This window comes from Aulonocara stuartgranti (assembly GCF_965226115.1).
Source record: "Aulonocara stuartgranti genome assembly, chromosome: 4".
Taxonomy (NCBI): domain Eukaryota; kingdom Metazoa; phylum Chordata; class Actinopteri; order Cichliformes; family Cichlidae; genus Aulonocara; species Aulonocara stuartgranti.
The window spans coordinates 9,975,317-9,993,517 of NC_138942.1; the positions used below are offsets into that span (position 1 = coordinate 9,975,317).

General features: G+C 38.4%; 1 protein-coding gene and 1 long non-coding RNA gene across 3 annotated transcripts in view; one reads left to right on the plus strand and one right to left on the minus strand.

Moving 5' to 3' along the window:
- The window catches only part of LOC309705887, a 269,576-nt gene that overhangs the window by 181,413 nt on the left and 69,962 nt on the right, over window positions 1-18,201 (minus strand). The gene's annotated exons all lie outside the window — the stretch shown is intronic.
- zfand2a (zinc finger, AN1-type domain 2A) lies at window positions 10,745-18,153 on the plus strand. 2 transcript variants are annotated; one of them, XM_082529610.1, is made up of 10 exons: window positions 10,745-10,933; window positions 11,471-11,568; window positions 11,662-11,756; window positions 12,790-12,921; window positions 13,004-13,155; window positions 13,291-13,419; window positions 13,530-13,605; window positions 13,704-13,780; window positions 17,551-17,681; window positions 17,829-18,153. In XM_082529610.1, the coding sequence occupies exons 2-9, from the start codon at window positions 11,514-11,516 to the stop codon at window positions 17,660-17,662; spliced, it is 828 nt and encodes a 275-aa protein (XP_082385736.1). In that variant the 5' UTR covers window positions 10,745-10,933; window positions 11,471-11,513; the 3' UTR covers window positions 17,663-17,681; window positions 17,829-18,153. The 2 variants fall into 2 exon arrangements, with proteins under 2 accessions (XP_082385736.1, XP_082385735.1); XM_082529609.1 differs by having other exon boundaries at window positions 17,551-17,635.

An 18,201-nucleotide genomic window follows, 5' to 3' on the forward strand; every position in this document is an offset into this window, starting at 1 on the left:
CCTGCAGATAGATAAATATTATACCTGATTAAATAATAACGACAGTAATGATATATATGTATTTTTTATCACGTAGACCCATTGTCTTTAAATATGTTTGCTGATATTATTTTTTGACCCATTGTTTCTTTCTCTTTTTTACTTGCATGTATGAAGTGCAAAGGATGGGGATAAAGTAAAAGATATATATTAGTAAAAATTAAAAAAAAGACCTCCGATCCTGGGGATGGCTGATCCTTTTTCTGCGGACAGTGGGGGTCAAGCATTGTCCCTAAACCCTACTTTGGGAACCACTGAGTTAAGAGGAACCCCCCACGTTAGGTATGGATCATCATTTAAATGCACTAAACCTTTTATACTCAGACAGGTCACCTGTAAAACAAATAGGGTGATTGTTGGAAATATGGCTGTATTTAAAGGGTAGCTGAAGGCGCAAAGTGAAAGTCAACCGATAATACTTTTACTGTTACAAGGCGAAAGCTTCGATTACGACCAGGGTTTTATGAACAAAATACATAACTATATGAATAAAAGCGTCAGCTGCTAGAGATTACTGCTTAACATCAAAGACAATACAAGCGAGCAGAATTAACAACAACAACAACAACAAAAAAAAAAAGCCAGTCCCATATGTGCACTATACAAACATACACAACATTTCATGTCAGGAAACAAAAGTGGAAAGCTCCCCTGCTTGTGCAACCTGGCACTCAATATGTGACTAGCCTAAATCCTATCTGCTCATTAGGTTTTCAAATAATTAATTCGACTTTATTTATCCCAAGTCTGGCGCTGTCATAATGTTAATCAGAGTTGAAATTTCGCACCCCACTCATTCCCTGACCCTTGGCACCCGGATTGGCATGTTGTAATAACCTGAATCTCTCAACAGAAGCTGCGATAATTGTTACCCTATTAGCATGCAAATTGTTTAATTAATATTATTATGAGGAAGTATATAATCCGATCGTCACTTGACCCCCAAGCCCAAATAACAACCCTCTGTATTTCAGCGTGTAGCTCTACATTTTAATGAACTCCTCAGAAATGATCTCGCCCATTTATCCATCTTCCTTTTTAGCAGCGGTGGGCTTGTCTTTGAAGCGCTCTCTCTTTGTATTTTAACTTTAATTTTAACGCACATGGCCAAGATCTTATGAATAATTCCTCCCCGCTCATTCCCCTTTTTTTGAACATCTAAAATTAAATAATTGCTTTTAGTCAATCCCAAGCATATATATGGGTTGCACCCCCCACCCCACCCCCCACTCCCCCCACTCGGGCGCACACAGGAGCTCAGTGAAAAGCAGCCCTTGACACAGTCTCCTGAGACATTGCATTCAAATCCGTTTTTCTACAACGGGTGACATTGTCAGATTCTAGCTTTAATTAACCCGATAATAAGGCGAACAAGGCCAGCATTCAGCCGCGACGCTGCCCTGCCTTGTTACCTTTTTTACAACTGGACCTTTTGGCAGTTGTTCAGAGGCAAAAAAGAAAAAGAAAATATTAATGTTTTTTGTCTTCCTGATTTATATGTCCACGCCGTTTGTTACAACAGGACACAACATCTTTATTGCATTTATGTATTGTTGATCTGAATCAATAAGTGCACAGGGCCTATAAACTAATTGATTAACTTTCTATCCAGGAAGATAAATTCCACGACAAGTAAATAGGGGAGGCTGACAGATACACACTAATGCAATTTCAACACTTTCCTTTAAAAATAATTGTAAATTACAGCACTTGACAAGCCTAAGGTGTGCACTTACACGTAGAAAACAGCTTGCTCTGTCTAAAGCAACTCAACATTATCGTGACATTTTCCTGCTACTTGATATTTCCCTATGGATGGCTCATTTCTCACTTTGAGGCTTAGTCTCTTTCCTTATGCACAGATTCAATGACAAAAGGCCTCCCCAACCCTTAGTAATATATTTAAATTCATTCTTAAGGCTAATAGCAGAATAGTCACGCAGACTGAAGCCCTGAGAGTGTGTTTTTCCTCTTATATGAGCGCCATATACTACGCACACCTTATAGTTTTATTCTACCACTGCATCAATCCTCGCGTATTTAAATCATTTATAGGAGTGTTAAATGTTGCTTTATTCTCTTAGGGGTGCTCTTAAGGTGGCTGCTATAGGCTGTAAATCAACTACTCGCCACAGTGATGAATTAGGTGAAGAAAAACAGCAGTGGCAGTGCTAAACTCCCCTTAGCACACAAACTCCCCATGCCCACTCATTCATTTACTAGTCATACTCTAATCAAGGGATCAAAGGACCAAGCGAGCAGACTATAGGAACTCAGACGCATATTTGCCTAGAGTTTTACACCCATTAAAGTTATTATTTTTAACTAAATAACCTGAAGTTAACTTTGTGTACTTGCACTTTATCTTCCCCTCCCTAAATAAGGCTCTTTAATGCCAACTTTGTGTGTTGTTTGTCTGTTTGGCTGAGCATCCAATAAGAGGATTTTGCAGCAGCACACTCACCTGACTCCAGATAACCAGATAACTGAAATTCATAGGCTTGCCAACTTAATATAGGTGTTCAAATGATACACCCCAATCCCCTCCCAACCACCCCCCTCACCCCAAAAAAGACAGAGGCCTTATCAACATGCCCATCCAACACTGATGCCTACTTTAGTAGCAGAGAATCAAATTCATTTTTAATTAGGCAGGCAAATTAATAGGCAGCAGTTTAGGAGTTTAATTACTCAATTAACTTCACGCACGTTAATTTTTAACTATCTAAATTAGGTTGCACATTATTCGATTTGATGATAATTATAGAATTAAATCTAAATTAATTGTTTTGGATGATTTGGATGAACTAGATGCAATTCCAATTAAACAGCAGGAGGAAAAAAAACTGGTTGCCATTTTAAGCTCGCAAATCCTTTGATTCGATTTTAAGCAAGAAACTCTGCCTAGAAATTTTCCTCTGATCCTACAAATTCTCTTTCCCTCTAATCCCACAATTAAAAGTTTCCTCCCATCTAATTATCTGTAATTGTGCCGCTGTCAAAGTAGAATGGAGAAGTGAAAGCGATTGATTTGGACTTTTAATTCAGTTCATTTCTGATAGAAGAGAAAGTAATTCCCTTCAAATTACCTCATTCAATCCTGACACCCTAATGCCCTTCAAAATCTTTTTTTACTCCCCAGCATTTATATATTAAAAATGAAGCTAGAATGACTAGTGCCTCCTAATAATAATAACCAAACTTCCATTAGAATAATAATTTCATTTCAATTAAAACTGACTTATCACCTTTGCTAAAACGTGCTTAATATGCCGAAAATTATCAATGCTTGAAGGAGCCCAAACTGGGGAGTCTAATTGTAATCAGCAAATCAGAGGTGCTTGTCGCTGCCGTGCCTTTGCAGAGAGGCAGTCTCGGAAATAGAACTAATTTACTCAACTCCCCCGGGAAATCCGCTCAACAGATTAACATTTTCAAAATATAGTAATGATATAATTTGAGAAATGGTGACGCCAATTTGTGAGGAGCCTTTGTGCAGAATAATTTGCATTTTTTTTCCCTTCGCCATCGCCTGCATTTTGCCCCCGTTAATTACAGCTCCGCAGATGAAGGGTGTGCTGTTTGACTCAGTGCTTATTATTCAACTTCAATCTAATAATTCAACTCTACAGTTATATGACAAAGTGTAGCCTATCCACATTTTAAGCCACCCTGCGTATAATCCCAAATGGGTGTGGATGGGTGAAAATGTGAATAGGTGCATATATGCATGCAGTTTGCCTGTCACCGTGTGCGTTATTGCAGTCAGTGCAGCCTCTGTGCTTGGCTGTGCTTAAGACTTGTACTTACAAGTGATGGGTTTGTCTGATTTGAAGCAGCATCCTCCAAAACTTCAATAAATAAACGCTCCTGCCCTTCAGCTCACCTTCTGCCTACACGCTGTGCAGGTAAACTGCTCAAGAGCCGCATCCCCAAACTTTGACAACTAATCAAAGTATTAAATAAAAAACTGCGGATAAAGTTGAGTGGAGGCCACAGACATGTAGCTATTTTTTAACCGTCCAATATTAACTAGTTGCTAGGCTTGTTCACTTTACAAGCCAACTTGGAAGTGATGGCAGGATTGCCATCAATCCCTCGCTGTTTCCTCGCTGCAGAGCTGGTAGAGAGAGCGGTGACTGTACTCTGCAGCCCGGCCATCTGCTTCTGTACAAAAAAATACAAAAAAAAAAAACAACCCCAGAGATATTCACTAGAACTACACTGGGGATAAACAAGGCGAAAAAAATACATTTTGAAGCTCAATATGAGCTTTTCAAATGTTTGCTCGACAAACTTTAGCTGCATGTTTTAAGACTGCTCATGCTCTACAAAGGATTTTTGAAAAATTTGCTTGCTGTTATTATTGTGTTTCTCATCAAGCTGGTATTTTCTCCATGAATACAATCATGCTCACACATTCTATGTGGTTTACTTTGTTACAAGCCTTCCTCTCACACAGTTTATACACTTACACACTATGGATCCATACATTTCTAAACCTACAGGCCACCTTGACCCCACATCAGAGCTCCACCAAAACCCCGTCTCAAGGGACGCGTTAGTGGTGGATAATAAGACCTGCTGTGCCCTCTAGTGGCTGGTCACTTTCAGTTGTTTGGCAAAAGGTAGGTAGTGGACAGACACACAAAAATAATAAAGACGCCTTTGAAGAGGTTCACTATATCTAGATAAATCCCACAAAATAAAACAAATACCACAGATGGGTGCAATTTAATCTGAAACACATTCCTCACCATGTCACTGACCTATGATCTCTTAATAAGCCCACAGCTCGAAATGTCAAAAGCACACAAGTTTGACAACGCTGACTTTTTAAATAGCTTTTTATTAAATATTGATGGCCTGAATTTAGGTGAAGACGTTTCATCAGATTTTGAGTGAAGAATAGAGATTTAAGACTTTTTCTTTTCTTTAGATGTACTTTTGTATTACTCAAATCCTCTATTGAGTTGTTGCTGTAATCCTCTAATACAACTGATAATCTAACTGCATCCTGAACAATAGCAGAAGAAGAGGAGGTTTGAGTCCACAATGTGTGAGGAAGGGATGTGTGCAGAGCACCAGGTGTTTTCAGAGTAGTGCCATCTGGCCTCAGCTTTGGCAGCTTATGAGGCAGGTGCTGTAGAACAGCAGAGATATTTAAGCTGTGTAACTGCTTCTGTCAGTACCCTGTGATCCACTCGCCTACTACACAAACATCTCAGTGGGGAAATATTTCTACTGATGTCACTTAGATCGCTTCCTTTATTGATTCTTTTATAAATAATTATGCTGTAATTATGAAGGATCTCAAATACACACAACATTTTTAAATATTTGTGTAAATCATTAAAGTACTGGAGATATTTGGTCAGTCATTCGAACTACAGAAGCTTTAAATGCAGTAAAATATTGGCTGCTGTTATCATGCGAATGTCTTTTTTAGTGTAACTTCTTTGTCTTTGTGTTGGAAATTTGAATCATTAAAGAAATGACTGGATTTCTGAGTCATTATGACCATGTAAACAAAAAAACATTGCATTTGCAAAGTGTAACTGTTGTGTCAGGAATTGTGGATCTCCCTTAACCCAGAGAGTGCCAGCTTGTGGAAGAATCCTGCTGCCATCATCTGGTGAAACCTGCAAAGACACCACTTAGTGGGGAATTAAACCAACAGGGTTTCTGCTCTGATAAATTAACATTTTAAGCCATCATTTTGCGCAAGATTTAAACTGTGTGCCATCTAAAACAATGCTAAAGTCTATTTCACTACATTATGCTCACTCATTATAGGGAACAGTCCAAACTAAAATTTAGGAATCCATTCCTGGCAAATTATCAGAAGATTGGATGATTGGTCCTGGATTTAAATATTTAATGTCGATTGGAATTATTATTATATGGCTCTATAAAACTTTTTAATAAAACTGAATTACACACATTTTCATGAACTGCATTACTTTCAAGGAGTCTTTTGGGGTTGAATATTTCAAAAGATAGAGAGCACTAAAATATTTTTCTGGCTGACAAATCATATCTGTGATGATCAATTTGCCAGGGAGACACTTAACTGTAATTCCAGGACCACAAAATGGCATGTATTATGAATCCTATTCAGTCTAAATCAAGTTAGCTAAAACCAAACAATAGTAAAATTGAGAATTTTAGCCAAACCTTGAATACAGCACATAATTAACACCAAAGTATGGATGATTGTTATTCCCTGTTGGAGTTTTTTTTTTCTTCCTATCTCAAAAGGCTTATTATAAAAAAGCTGTGAAACATCATATGAAACACAAAATCCTTTTTAATAGTCTTCTTCCTTTTCTTCTTCTGCTTCTTCTTCTTCTTCTTCTTCTTCTTCTTTTGGCTGCTTTCATTAAGGAGACACAGCAAATCATCTTTCTGCATTGCATGCTAACCCTAGCATCTTCCTCTGTCACACCAACCCTCTGCATGTCCTTCACTACATCCATGTATCTTCTGTGTGGTCTCCCTCTGTTTCCTCTGCCTGGCAGCTCTGTCTTAACATCCTTTGTCCTATGTATCCACTATCCCTCTATTCCATGTCCGAACCATCACAGCCTTGCCTCTTTGTCTCCAAACCTCTTACCCTAGCAGGTCCTGTGATATACTCATTTCTAATGTCCTTTTCGGTCACTCCCAATGAGAATCTGAGCATTTCAACTCTGCTACTTCCAACTCCGCCTCCTGTCTTTATGTTAGTGCTACCATCTCCAAACCATACATTATACAGGGTTTCAATTTACTTTACCAGTCACAGTCCCGACATTTAAAGTACTCTCACCTCCACACTCTTGCTTTTCCTTTTCTCCCCCTGATGCCAAACACACCTTCTCCCTTTTCTAACATTAGCACAGTTTCCACTGACATCCTGTTGGTCAATAGGCCTCACTATGTCTCATTACCATCTCACAAACCTTTCCTTCTATTCTTACTACTTATACCCAGGCATTCATCTACATCCACTCCACCCTACCTGCTCTCTTTTCTTCACATCTCTGGTGCACTGTTTTTTGGTTTGGTATGATATAAGTTATTTAAAATCATCCACCTTCTCTGTTTCTAGTCCTTGCATCTTTACTGTACTCTGTTCTACTGAGGTTCATTCCTCTTCTCTCCAAAGCATACCTCCACTCTCAAGGCTCTCTTTCACCTGTTCCTTACTGTATGAGTAGCTGTCAGCACACATCGTAGTCCATGGAAAGTTCTACCTGATCTCATCTGTCAACCTATCCATCACCACTGCAAACAAGAAAGGGCTTAGAGCTGAACCCTGATGTAATTGCACCTGTACGTTTAGCACATCTGTCACTCCTACCACATACATTACCACTATCTTGTTATCCTCATACATGCCCTGGATAACTCTCACTCTTGACTTCCCCACTCAGTACCAGTTCTTGTCTCAGTACTCTATCCTATGCTTTCTCTAGATCCACAAAGACACAGTGCAACTCCTTCTGACCATTTCTATATTTCTCCAGTGTCTGTTATGTATGGGCCTCAGGGGTCAAGCCCCACCCAATAAAGTCCTCATGTCTTTTCAGCTGAATTCTACTCATACACTAATAAGTTGCACTAATTTGTACAATTTGGCAATGAAAAACTTAAACACGACAAAAAAGTTATTGCACTGGAACCTCAGTTTAATTATTTGGTTCAAAGTAGTCCATCTTTATCTTTAAGCACCCTAACCTGCTGCACAGCTTTTCCAGTCAAAACAAGTCCTGTTCTCGTTCCTTATTGTCCAGCCTTACATAAAACTCAGTGCAAGCCTTTTTTTTCTTTGCCTTTGTCACAACTCTCTTAACATATGCCTGGACTCCAAGTACTCCTGTCTACCTTATTTAACACCCTAACTGTCCCACCTTTTCTTTGTCAATCTGTGTTGCCAATTATCCATCCATTCATCCATTAATAAACCAACGAAAACACATGACATACACTGCATTCAGTATCAACAAAGTCAAACAAGGGGATCAAAAATTAAACAAAAGTGTCACCTTTCTTTTAAAAAACTCTGTACCTTCAAAAGGTTTGGATCCAAGACCTCAAATACGACTTAATGACAGGAACTGGATAATATGCTGATAATCCTTAACATCTAGTATCAAACCCATTGCTCTCCTATTTCAAGTTTCTTAACATAACCCATCCACTGGAAAAATCCACTCTTTATGGATAAAATTTACAGTGCTTTAATGAATATGTTTTGGACTTGTGAAGATGTAAGGATGTGTCCCTTTTCTAGAAAACAAGTTTGGTCTTTAACAACAAAGATTTGCAGAATGCTGCTGCAGTACAAAATGTAAAACTTGATTATTTACTGATGACTTGGAACAATCTCAGAAGTCTGTTTCCTTCTTCCCTCACAGCCTGCAGGAAGAAGATATCCTGAGATGCATACAGAAGAGTAACAAATTACTCTTTTCAGCCTAGATTTAACCTGCAGATAAGGAAGAGAAATAATGAGAGACATTCTGCTTTTTCACACTAAATGAACTCCTACTAAACATACAACCAATATAAATTTGACTTCATGTCATTAAACAGTTTTGTCTGAAATATCTGGAAAGGTATTAAACTCAGGAGAAATGGTCTTGTAAATAATATAGTCCTATAAAGATCCTCGTTACACCCTTTCTTACTTCTGACTTCTATTGACCTTGTCTGTGAATAAAAGCAATGAAACTCAACAAACACCTATATACAGTTGAAAGGCTCTGGAAAAGCCCAGAAGGTGAAACTCAATTTTAGACTATTATGTCGAATTTATGATAATGATTCACTCTTACGCGTCACTTCAACTGATGAATAGGAGCCAGACAAAGGGAACTGTAGTGAGAAATTAATTAAGATACAACCCTTTTTTCAAGGACAATTAGCTGGCAGGGACTGTGAAGTGTTGGAAGTACATACAAGGCTGGGGAAAGAAATAGCCCCTGACAAGTAAAGTGTTCTCATCGCTTGCCTGAAAAAAAATAATGTGCTTCAGAAAATGAAAATGCTGAAGAGATGTTAAGTGTCATTATGTTTCTCTGCACTCAAGAGAGGAACACATGGGAGTCTTTTGTTCAATGCTAGCCAGAGCTACAGGGAACCTGAAAAGCGGGTGTTCTTACACACAGATGTGAAGAATGCTTGATAGATTATTATTTAGGTCCTTTTTTTTTCAACTGCATTACATTTTGCTGGGGTTCATAATATCAATATTAAGGTGGTTATTATTCAAGCAAACTTTAAGCCACCACTATTATTACTAAGCTGGCTTACAGTGTCCTTATTCTCTGTGGAGCAGTTACACATTGTGACCACTATGGGTCGGTGTGAACAAGATAACATCCTGCAATGTATGAGAACTCCAACTACTCTACACACAGCACTAATGTGATTGTTAAAGGTTTTCATTGTTTTTCTTCGCTCAGTGTCTATTTAGGTTATAGCTCTATGAGCTGAATAAACAAAGTATGGCAAGATATACTTTGTTCATCACAGTTTGGGAAATATTTTAAAACCACAAACTAATTTTTCACTCCTCTTAAATAATGTTTTAGATGTAGAGTTTGCACTGGTCTCCACATCATAAAATCATAATTCAAACAGGTTACACATGTTTTTGTGACTTGTAGGCAACAGCTTTTCAGGTTAAATGTTTCAAAATAAAAGTAACCTGGTTCTCCGGCTGATATAAATGTGGTGATCAGTTTGCCAGAGATCCTAGTGATTCCAGGAACAAATTACAAGTATTTTCAACTCTTTTTAACTCTTTCTTCTTTTTTAAAAAATTAAGGGGAAAAACAGACAAACTGATACAGGACACAATCAAATTCAAAGTATCCCATTTGTTACATTAAGTAGAGCTTCTGAAGGTTGTTTCATATTGTTAAAAAGCTGTGAAAATGTCTCAGGGAAGAGATTGGTAGGCACAGTCAAGATCCAAGTTGGGCTTTTCTTAAGACCAAAAAAATAAAATAAAATAAAATAAAATAAAAGAGCAAAAGCCTTCAATAGGATTGTTACTGGTACAGTTCATAGAAATAGGCTATGCAGAATACTGTAATGAATGACTTTGTATGCTTATAGCTGTTTATTTTATAATTATATGACACTAGTGTTACCATTCAGTTAGTGTATATGTTGGTACAAAGCCATTAGAATTTCATGATAAATCACAGTGTAACTTTTTCATTTATTATTACGTTTCTTTCTTTTGAAGATTGTTCATTTTTACGAGAGTAAATGCAAATATATAAAACGCTCATGTTGCCATGTCTGCCAGGTAGATACTGTAGTATGCTATGACACAATCTGATACTGTGCTTTGTCTTTGTTTCACTCACAGCCTGTGGTTTCACCTACTTAAAAAATATTTTTAAGAATGTCACACCACTTCCTGTGAAATTTAAAAAAAAACTGTCAGAATAGAGCAGTGTTTGTATACCCCTGTTTAAAATAATAAAAACAATAATAATCTCATTTAACTTTCTTAAAAAAAATAATAAAATCTACCAATTTCTTTGTAGCAGCTACATGGCGTCCAGATAAATGACAGTCATCATGAGTAGTGAGTAAAACTGTGGATCCTTCCAGACATTTCATCTGTGATTCAGCTCTAGGAAACTACACCCAGGATGACGTGTTTCTCTGACGTAGAGTACGTCCTGACGTGGGAGGAGCGTGCGTGACACATCAAAATTCGACGAAAACAGCCAGCTGAGCATAACAGCACGCAGATGTCGGTGCTAAGGGATCACCCGTGAAACTATTACCAAGAAGGACCGACAAAGTCAGAATTAAGGTGGATGAGTTAAGATAACGTTATTGCCTCCTACAGTAGCACAGCAGAGCGACAGGAAAACGGAATCTGGTGAGTGAAATTTAGACCAACGCTAAGGTTAACTGTCAGATTCACCTTGCTAGCTTTGTTAGCTAAGCAAACAGCTAAGCAAACATAAACATGAACAAAACAGCTGTCTTTTAAACATGTTTACTACGCCTTTTTTTGAGGTCTAGTCTAAAACAAATGCAGCTAATTTGTTTGGTTTCACCTGTTCGACGTTTACAGACAGTTTCATACTGGCTTATTTGTTAGCTCTATTTAAGTGCTAAGTAGTTGTGTTATTATATCAAGCAAGCGTTAATAGCGTCAGCTGAAAATATTTTATAATTCTGATTCAATATCGGACATTTTTTTTCCCTTTGCTGTCACAAGATCGCAACCAGCTTGAGAGAAACTTGGTTATGTAACTAAACTAATCGTTTAAGTTAGCTTAGCTTCTGGCTAGCAATTTAGCAATCTCATCGTAGATCAGGGACTCGTAACCATATGTTATCACAATAAAAACATTAGCTGGCGTACAGAAAGACCAGTCTTACCGTGAGATGTTCCCTTCTCTTCCTTTAGGTTTGAAATTCACAGGATATTGCTTCAAAAGTAGCTTTAAGAGATGGAGTTCCCAGATTTAGGAGAGCACTGCTCTGAGAAGACCTGCAAACGTTTAGGTGAGTTTAAAGCGCACAGTCATGTTCCCTCCATTGTTTACGTTTCGAGGCTTGGTTGGAACTTTAATAATAATAACTTTGTCGACAATACAGATTTTCTGCCTATGAGATGTGATGCTTGTCAAGAGATATTCTGCAAGGATCACATAACCTATGCAAATCACAAATGCACATCATCCTACAAAAAGGTAAGCGATACCTAAAGTACAGATTTACTGCTTTGTTGAAAATGTTTTATTATTATTTAGTTACAACATCCTTATAAATTTCATTAAAGTCAACATTGCTGTTTAAAGTATGTAATTACTGGGCAAGAATACACAAGATTAGAGAAATGATCATTTAAAAATCCTTTAGTTTTAAATGTCCCTGATTTTCAGGTATTTCAACCTAATATTAGAGTCTAAGAAAAATGTATATTTTAGCATTTATTTGCATCATGATAAATGCTGTTCATGCTTTTCACATTGTTGTTCTTATTGTGGCTGCAATTGATGTTATGTTTACAGTTAGTGAGAGAGGTTGTGGTAACTGTTGTGGCCTTAGCAGGGCCTGCTGTAGTTTTCCTGTGTGTGTTTTACCCTCATTCACCTGCATTAGGTGCTGCTCTTTGCAGCCGACTCCACACAGTAATCAGGTTAGGGAGTACTTTAGATGAGGGAGGGAGTAGCTCAGTGTTTGTCTGTCTACTCCTCCTCTGTGGAGGGGAGAGTGCTTTGACTTTTTAATCTTTTCGTCCAGAGTTTTGTTGTTTTGTTTTCTTTCAGCTTGTCTATCTCTGAGTTTAATTAGTAATAAAGTCTTAAAATTTATAGGAAATTCTGCCTCCTTGTCTCCTTTTCCACTAGGTGTTTTTGTTGTTTCTGCCAGGTGACTGTAACAAATTCCTGAATGAAAAGGAGGCAGGATCCAGGCAAAAAAAAAGGCTAAAAGACAGGGAAAATCTGATTTCACCCTCAACAACAAACAAACAAATAAATAAATACAAACAAAAATATTGCCAAAAAATGAAATAAACTCTCCACATAGCAACAATAAGCACCTACCATGCTGTCAGGACACTGGCTCTGACTCCAGGGCTCTCCTCCCCCTCAGTTTAAGCAGTTACTGAAGTGAAATGCAAAAGTAGACACAGTAATCTACTGGACTGTTTTGGTGTTCTGTAATCATGTTTCCTTTTTAAATAATATTTTCTTTTTTTTCTTATATTTGTCCCTGTAGGATATCCAGGTACCAGTATGCCCTTTGTGTGACACTCCCATTCCTGTCAAGAGAGGAGAGATGCCTGACATTAAAGTTGGTGAACACATTGATCGGGACTGTAAATCCGACCCCGCACAAAGAAAGAGAAAGGTTAGTATAACACTGATTTGTGTTTTACCCAGCAGCCAGTTAGAATCCACAAAGTAATAACTGACGATGTTTTCTTTTTCAGATTTTCACAAATAAATGCTCGAAAGGAGGCTGTAAGCAGAAGGAGATGATAAGAGTTACCTGTGACCAGTGTCGTTTAAATTACTGTCTTAAACACCGTCACCCACTAGACCACGATTGTAAGACTGACGGGAAACCTCTGTCCAAATCTGGGTGAGTACCGTTGAACTGTTCATCGATAATGCTGTTCTTTCATCTGAAATCTGACAGTGTGGACCTTTGAACTGATTTTTTCCCCTTGTTGTTGTTGTGTTTTTTGTTTGGTTTTTTTAATTGCTGATGTCTCAGACATGCTGCTTTAATGAGGACCCAAGGTACTTCCTCCACATCTGCCTCTACTTCCAGTTCTTCTAGTTCAGGAAACACAAGACCTGTTTCTAATGGTCTGAATGCAAATAGCAGAAGTCACAGCACTGGGTGAGTGTTTTTAGCTCGTATTGAATTTAAAGGTGTCAGAGAAAATGGGGAATGTTTGTAATTTAAGATTTGTTTTTTTGTTTTTATTTATGCACAATTTTGTTTTTTAGCTCTGCCCAGCGAATTTCTACTTCAGTTTCAGCTCAGAATGTTATACCACCATCAGCATCATTTCAGGCCGGCCTGGTATGTATATTGTTTACACAGCATGATGCCATTAATTAAAAAAAAAAAAAAAGTTTGGTCAATGTAAACATAGGTGTGGTGCTGTGCTCTCATTGCAGACAGAAGAACAGGCTTTACAAAGAGCTTTGGAGATGTCTTTGGCTGATTCAAGGCAGACAGTTGCGCCAGCACTTAGGTGAGTATGTTTTTCTCCGAATGCCAAAATTGTTCACCCCCCTTGAAGCCACTCATGTCTGTGCTGGTGTGAATGGAGGAGTGTTTTTCTCACTGACATTCAGCTTAAAAGTGCTGCTTCTTAGAAAGTCATTGAGAGCAACAATGAAAGGGAAGGCAAACGGAGAAAATGAAGTGTTAAACAATGTTAATGAATCAGACTGAATCAGCAAACACAAGTGCTCTTATGGTACCATGGCTATCAGGTTGTATTGTTTTTTGCATTTGATAAGAAGGAAATGAACCTCATGTGACGTTCCTCAAGGAGTGGTCAAATTAAAAAATCCAAAGTTTTCTAGCAGTTGAATTTGTATTTGAATAAAACAATCATCAAGAGCCTTACTAGCATATATGGTTTGGACAGAAAGACAAGAGGCAGAGCTGAAGATACTAAGATTTTCTTTGGGAGTAGTGAGACTGGGCATGATTAGAAATGAGTACATCAGAGGGGCAGCTGAGGTTGGGCAGTTTGAAGACTGGGTTAGTGAGGCAAGGCTGAGATGGTCTGGATAAAGTACAGAGTGTGGATATATTGGACAAAGGTTGTTAAATGTGGAGCTGCCAGACAGTATGAAAAGAGGAACACCAAAGAGGATGTAGTGGAGTTGGACATGCAGAGGGTTGGCAGGGCTCTAGACTAACTTTTTGACATGGGCGCACCGGTACGCCTAACTTTAAAAATTTAGGCGTACCGGCACAAAAGTTAGGCGCACTCAAATTTTTCAACCGCATCGCTTAACACCGCAGTTTTACATGTGCACTTTCTTTGGGGGGGGAAATCTATACAGACAATATTAATTTCTAAATTATTAACTAACAAACTTGTGCTTAAAGTGCTTTGTCAATATTGTAGAAAATGTTAAACTTAATCATCATCTTCTCCTCTGACGACCTGTTTGCTGCTGTCTGCTGCTGAAAGGCCGTGGGGAGAGGGGACGCTTGGGCAGTGCATTTATTGCAGCATATAATGTGTTTTCTGGATACACTGTGCTTTTTCAGCATTCAAATATTGATGGCACCGTGTCAGAGCACTGGCTATGAATTTCAGATAGATCAGGCCTTAACTTAACAAAAAAGTTATCAATAGTTCTTTTCATCTTTTCTTATTACCCACAGCTACATCCACTTCTCTCAGGCCTAGGCTGCTCACTAGGGCTGAGTATCATCACTGATTTCTATAATCCATTCAATTCCGGTTCTCAAAGTCCTGATTTGATTCAATTTAGCCTCAGACAGTCAGAAATATTATAATTCTGATCATTTATCAGTACTGATACACATGAGACTTCATCAGAATTGTGAAAATCACCGCAGATGCCTTTGTGTGAAAGTATCTGAGAATAAAACACAGGAGATTTTCCTGGTCTGGCTTTTTATAGCAGATAACCTTAAAAATATTCTGCAATTTTGCATAATTTTAAGAAATTTAAATTTCTTCAGTATTGAACAGCAGAAATTAGGCTTTCTTGTCCGAGGTCATTTAAGTGAAAAAAGAAAAGGCGCTGTAAACAACGCTAGACTGGTGGGTAATAAGCGAATGAATAATGCAGAAAACAGATTTGAGACGGGAAACTGTTCCTGAAGTACAGAGAGAGAGAGAGCTGTGCAGGAAGTGTGATTTTTATCGTGGTGGAAGCAAAACAGCAAAAGTCAGAGGGAATTCATGACGACATTGATCAAATGTGAAGCGCAGTTTGCTGCTTCTTTTGCTGCTGGCTCGGTGAATTTTGGTTGGAGAGAGGCAAAACCTGCAGCTCAGAATCAGCGCAAAAAGACACAGCGTGGACCCGAAGAATCGCTAAGCTCCGACAGCGTGTCCGTGTTCGGGCCGTCGGGTGAGAAAGCCGAGAAAGACGAAGCTGATTCTGATGTGTTGGGTCCGCTCCGTGTTTAGGTCTTTGTGTGGAATCCGTTAATGAATTGATATCGCTTTATTCAAGCTACTCACCTCTCTCTTCCACCTGCACTTTCAACTGGACCACGGCCAATCAGAGAGGTCCCGCCCCTGACTATCTCTGATTGGTTTAGTCCATGATAGGGGCATAATGTGTGTCGGTTGTTGACCACACGGAGAGTTAGAGATTTTTTTTTTTTGTTACCGGAACAGTTGGTCACACCTGTGCGACCAAATATTTATTTTTAGTCGCACCACTGAAAAATTTGGTCGCATTTGCCACCAAATTGGTCGCACTCTAGAGCCCTGGTTGGTGTGACAGAGGAAGATGCTAGGGATGGGGTGAGATGGAGGCAGATGATCTGCTGTGGCAGCTCCTAAAGGGAGCAGCCAAAAGTAGTAGTTGTCTATTTTCACACATAAATTCAAAAGTCCTTTCTTACATGTAGGTCAGAGCGGCAGAGAGTCGGCTTCAGCTGTGTTTAATTACTTGAAATACCTTGGTTTGGGTAAAGGTACTGCCTGACTCGAGCAGACAGACAGGAAACATGATGACCACTCACTGACTGTGAACCAACCAGATAATTGACAAATTTATTCAGTCGAACATAACACTGACTCGGTATGCGCAAGCTGCCAAATTGAAAACTGTTTAATGCCTGATCTAAATGTGTCGGACATGCAGTGTCTAGGAAAGTTCAGGTAAATGTGTAAAAGCAGCTTTTGAGTGTCAGATATGTTGAGAGGGGACTATTATTTTATCCTCTAATATCGCTGTTGCATTATCCTCTATGGGGTTTAAATATTTTATAACACTCATATCTATGTGCATTATGGAAATATTATTCCACTTGGAAACATTTTTCCAGTAGCAGATAGCCTGTGAGACGCACACAGTGTGGCTGAGATGTGCTTCTCATACATCTCTTGACTTTCAGTCCTCCAATCAACTCGGTAATAGAAAGCAATAATATCTAATGTCATATCTTAACCATAGAGATGGTTTATTAGATTTAATAAAGGAGGAAACGTGCTCTGCAGTTTTTCCTTTTATCTTACATGGTGTGAACATATTTAAAAATTTTGTTTTGACAGTTTTCCTGGAATTGCTAAAGGAAACTGAATCCTCAGCTTTGCTTGCTGCAAGTTTATTCCCCTAAACAAGCGGTCTTAATTGACAGAGACAGTTTCACCACACGGCCAATCATTAGCTTCTTCACACTTATGATAGGAAACTCCAAAACAGCTATTTAGCAGACCTGATGTTTATAAAATGTAATGTATGGTGGTGTAAATTATATATACAAGTGATGCTTCACTAATGCATGACTCACTACAACATGATGCAGGATGTTTCATAAACTCATGTAAAATTCATGGTGCTATGACGCGTTATGGAGTTGCTGACCTTTTTTATGGGCTTGGTTCATATCAGCAGAGTAGCAGTGAATTTTAAGTCCATAACAAAAACTGCATAATGTGTTTATGCAAACATTGACTTTTTTTTTTCTCTTTGTCTTTGGGGGAGGTCAATTTTGGTGCCCAGCAAAAATGTTTTCTTTCCATCAAGGAAAAATCACGTGGACTTTGATTTAGTTTTAAAAATGGATAGAAATAAAAAGATAAAATCTTTAACTGCATCTCTGCGTGTGGACTGAATGTCCATGTTGAGCCAGGAAAATCAGCTTCATATAATAATTATATTCTTCATTTATTTATTTATTTATTTATTTTTTCCTTTCCTTCTTTTGAACAAATTTCTCTCAGTCCTTCCAATGTGTTTTTTTTTTTTTTTTTTTTTTTTCCTCCCCACTAACATTTTCTTGTTTGTGTCTCAGCCCTCAGGAGCAGGAGGATCTGGCTCTCGCTCAGGCTCTCGCTGCCAGTGAAGAAGAATACAGACGCCAACAGCAGAGACAACAGGTACCAGGAAAGCTTATCCGTCAGTAGCATGCTAACAAGAACGCATGTAGGTACACTGTTGTCACAGCAACCCTTCCTTTTTAAACAGTCTTTTTGGTAGAAGATGAGACCAAATTGCTTTTTAATACATTTTTTGTCATGTGACGTGTACAAGTGCGGTGAATCTTTGTAACTTTGTTTTCTCTTTGCTTAGGGAAGAGACTCCAAACAGTCCACCTGCAGCCTTTCTTAATCTCAGATCACCATTTTAGACTTCAAGCTGTGCTAATTATTTCCTAGAAACTGCACATGTGAGGTGTCACTTTCCGGGATCAGTGATTCTTCAGTGGCACATACTCGCTCTTGGAAGTTGCTGACACATTACCGCCTTCTACAATATAAGCACATATACTTTCCAGCAGAATCTGTCATTTTTACAAATGATTTGCTCTGTAAATATTTTATATGGCTATCATGATGAATCCATTATATTAAAATGTATGATTATTGAATAAATTATGTCAAAGACGCACCCTGAACCCTCGAGTTTGTCAGTTAATTCAGATTTACACTTGCACTTGGAAAAG

Coding starts and splice junctions, on each gene's coding strand:
- zfand2a (XM_082529609.1), top strand. CDS start 11,514: ATGGAGTTCCCAGATTTAGGAGAGCACTGCTCTGAGAAGACCTGCAAA. Junction 13,156..13,290: donor AAACCTCTGTCCAAATCTGG/GTGAGTACCGTT, acceptor CTGATGTCTCAG/ACATGCTGCTTTAATGAGGA. Junction 13,420..13,529: donor AGCAGAAGTCACAGCACTGG/GTGAGTGTTTTT, acceptor TTTGTTTTTTAG/CTCTGCCCAGCGAATTTCTA.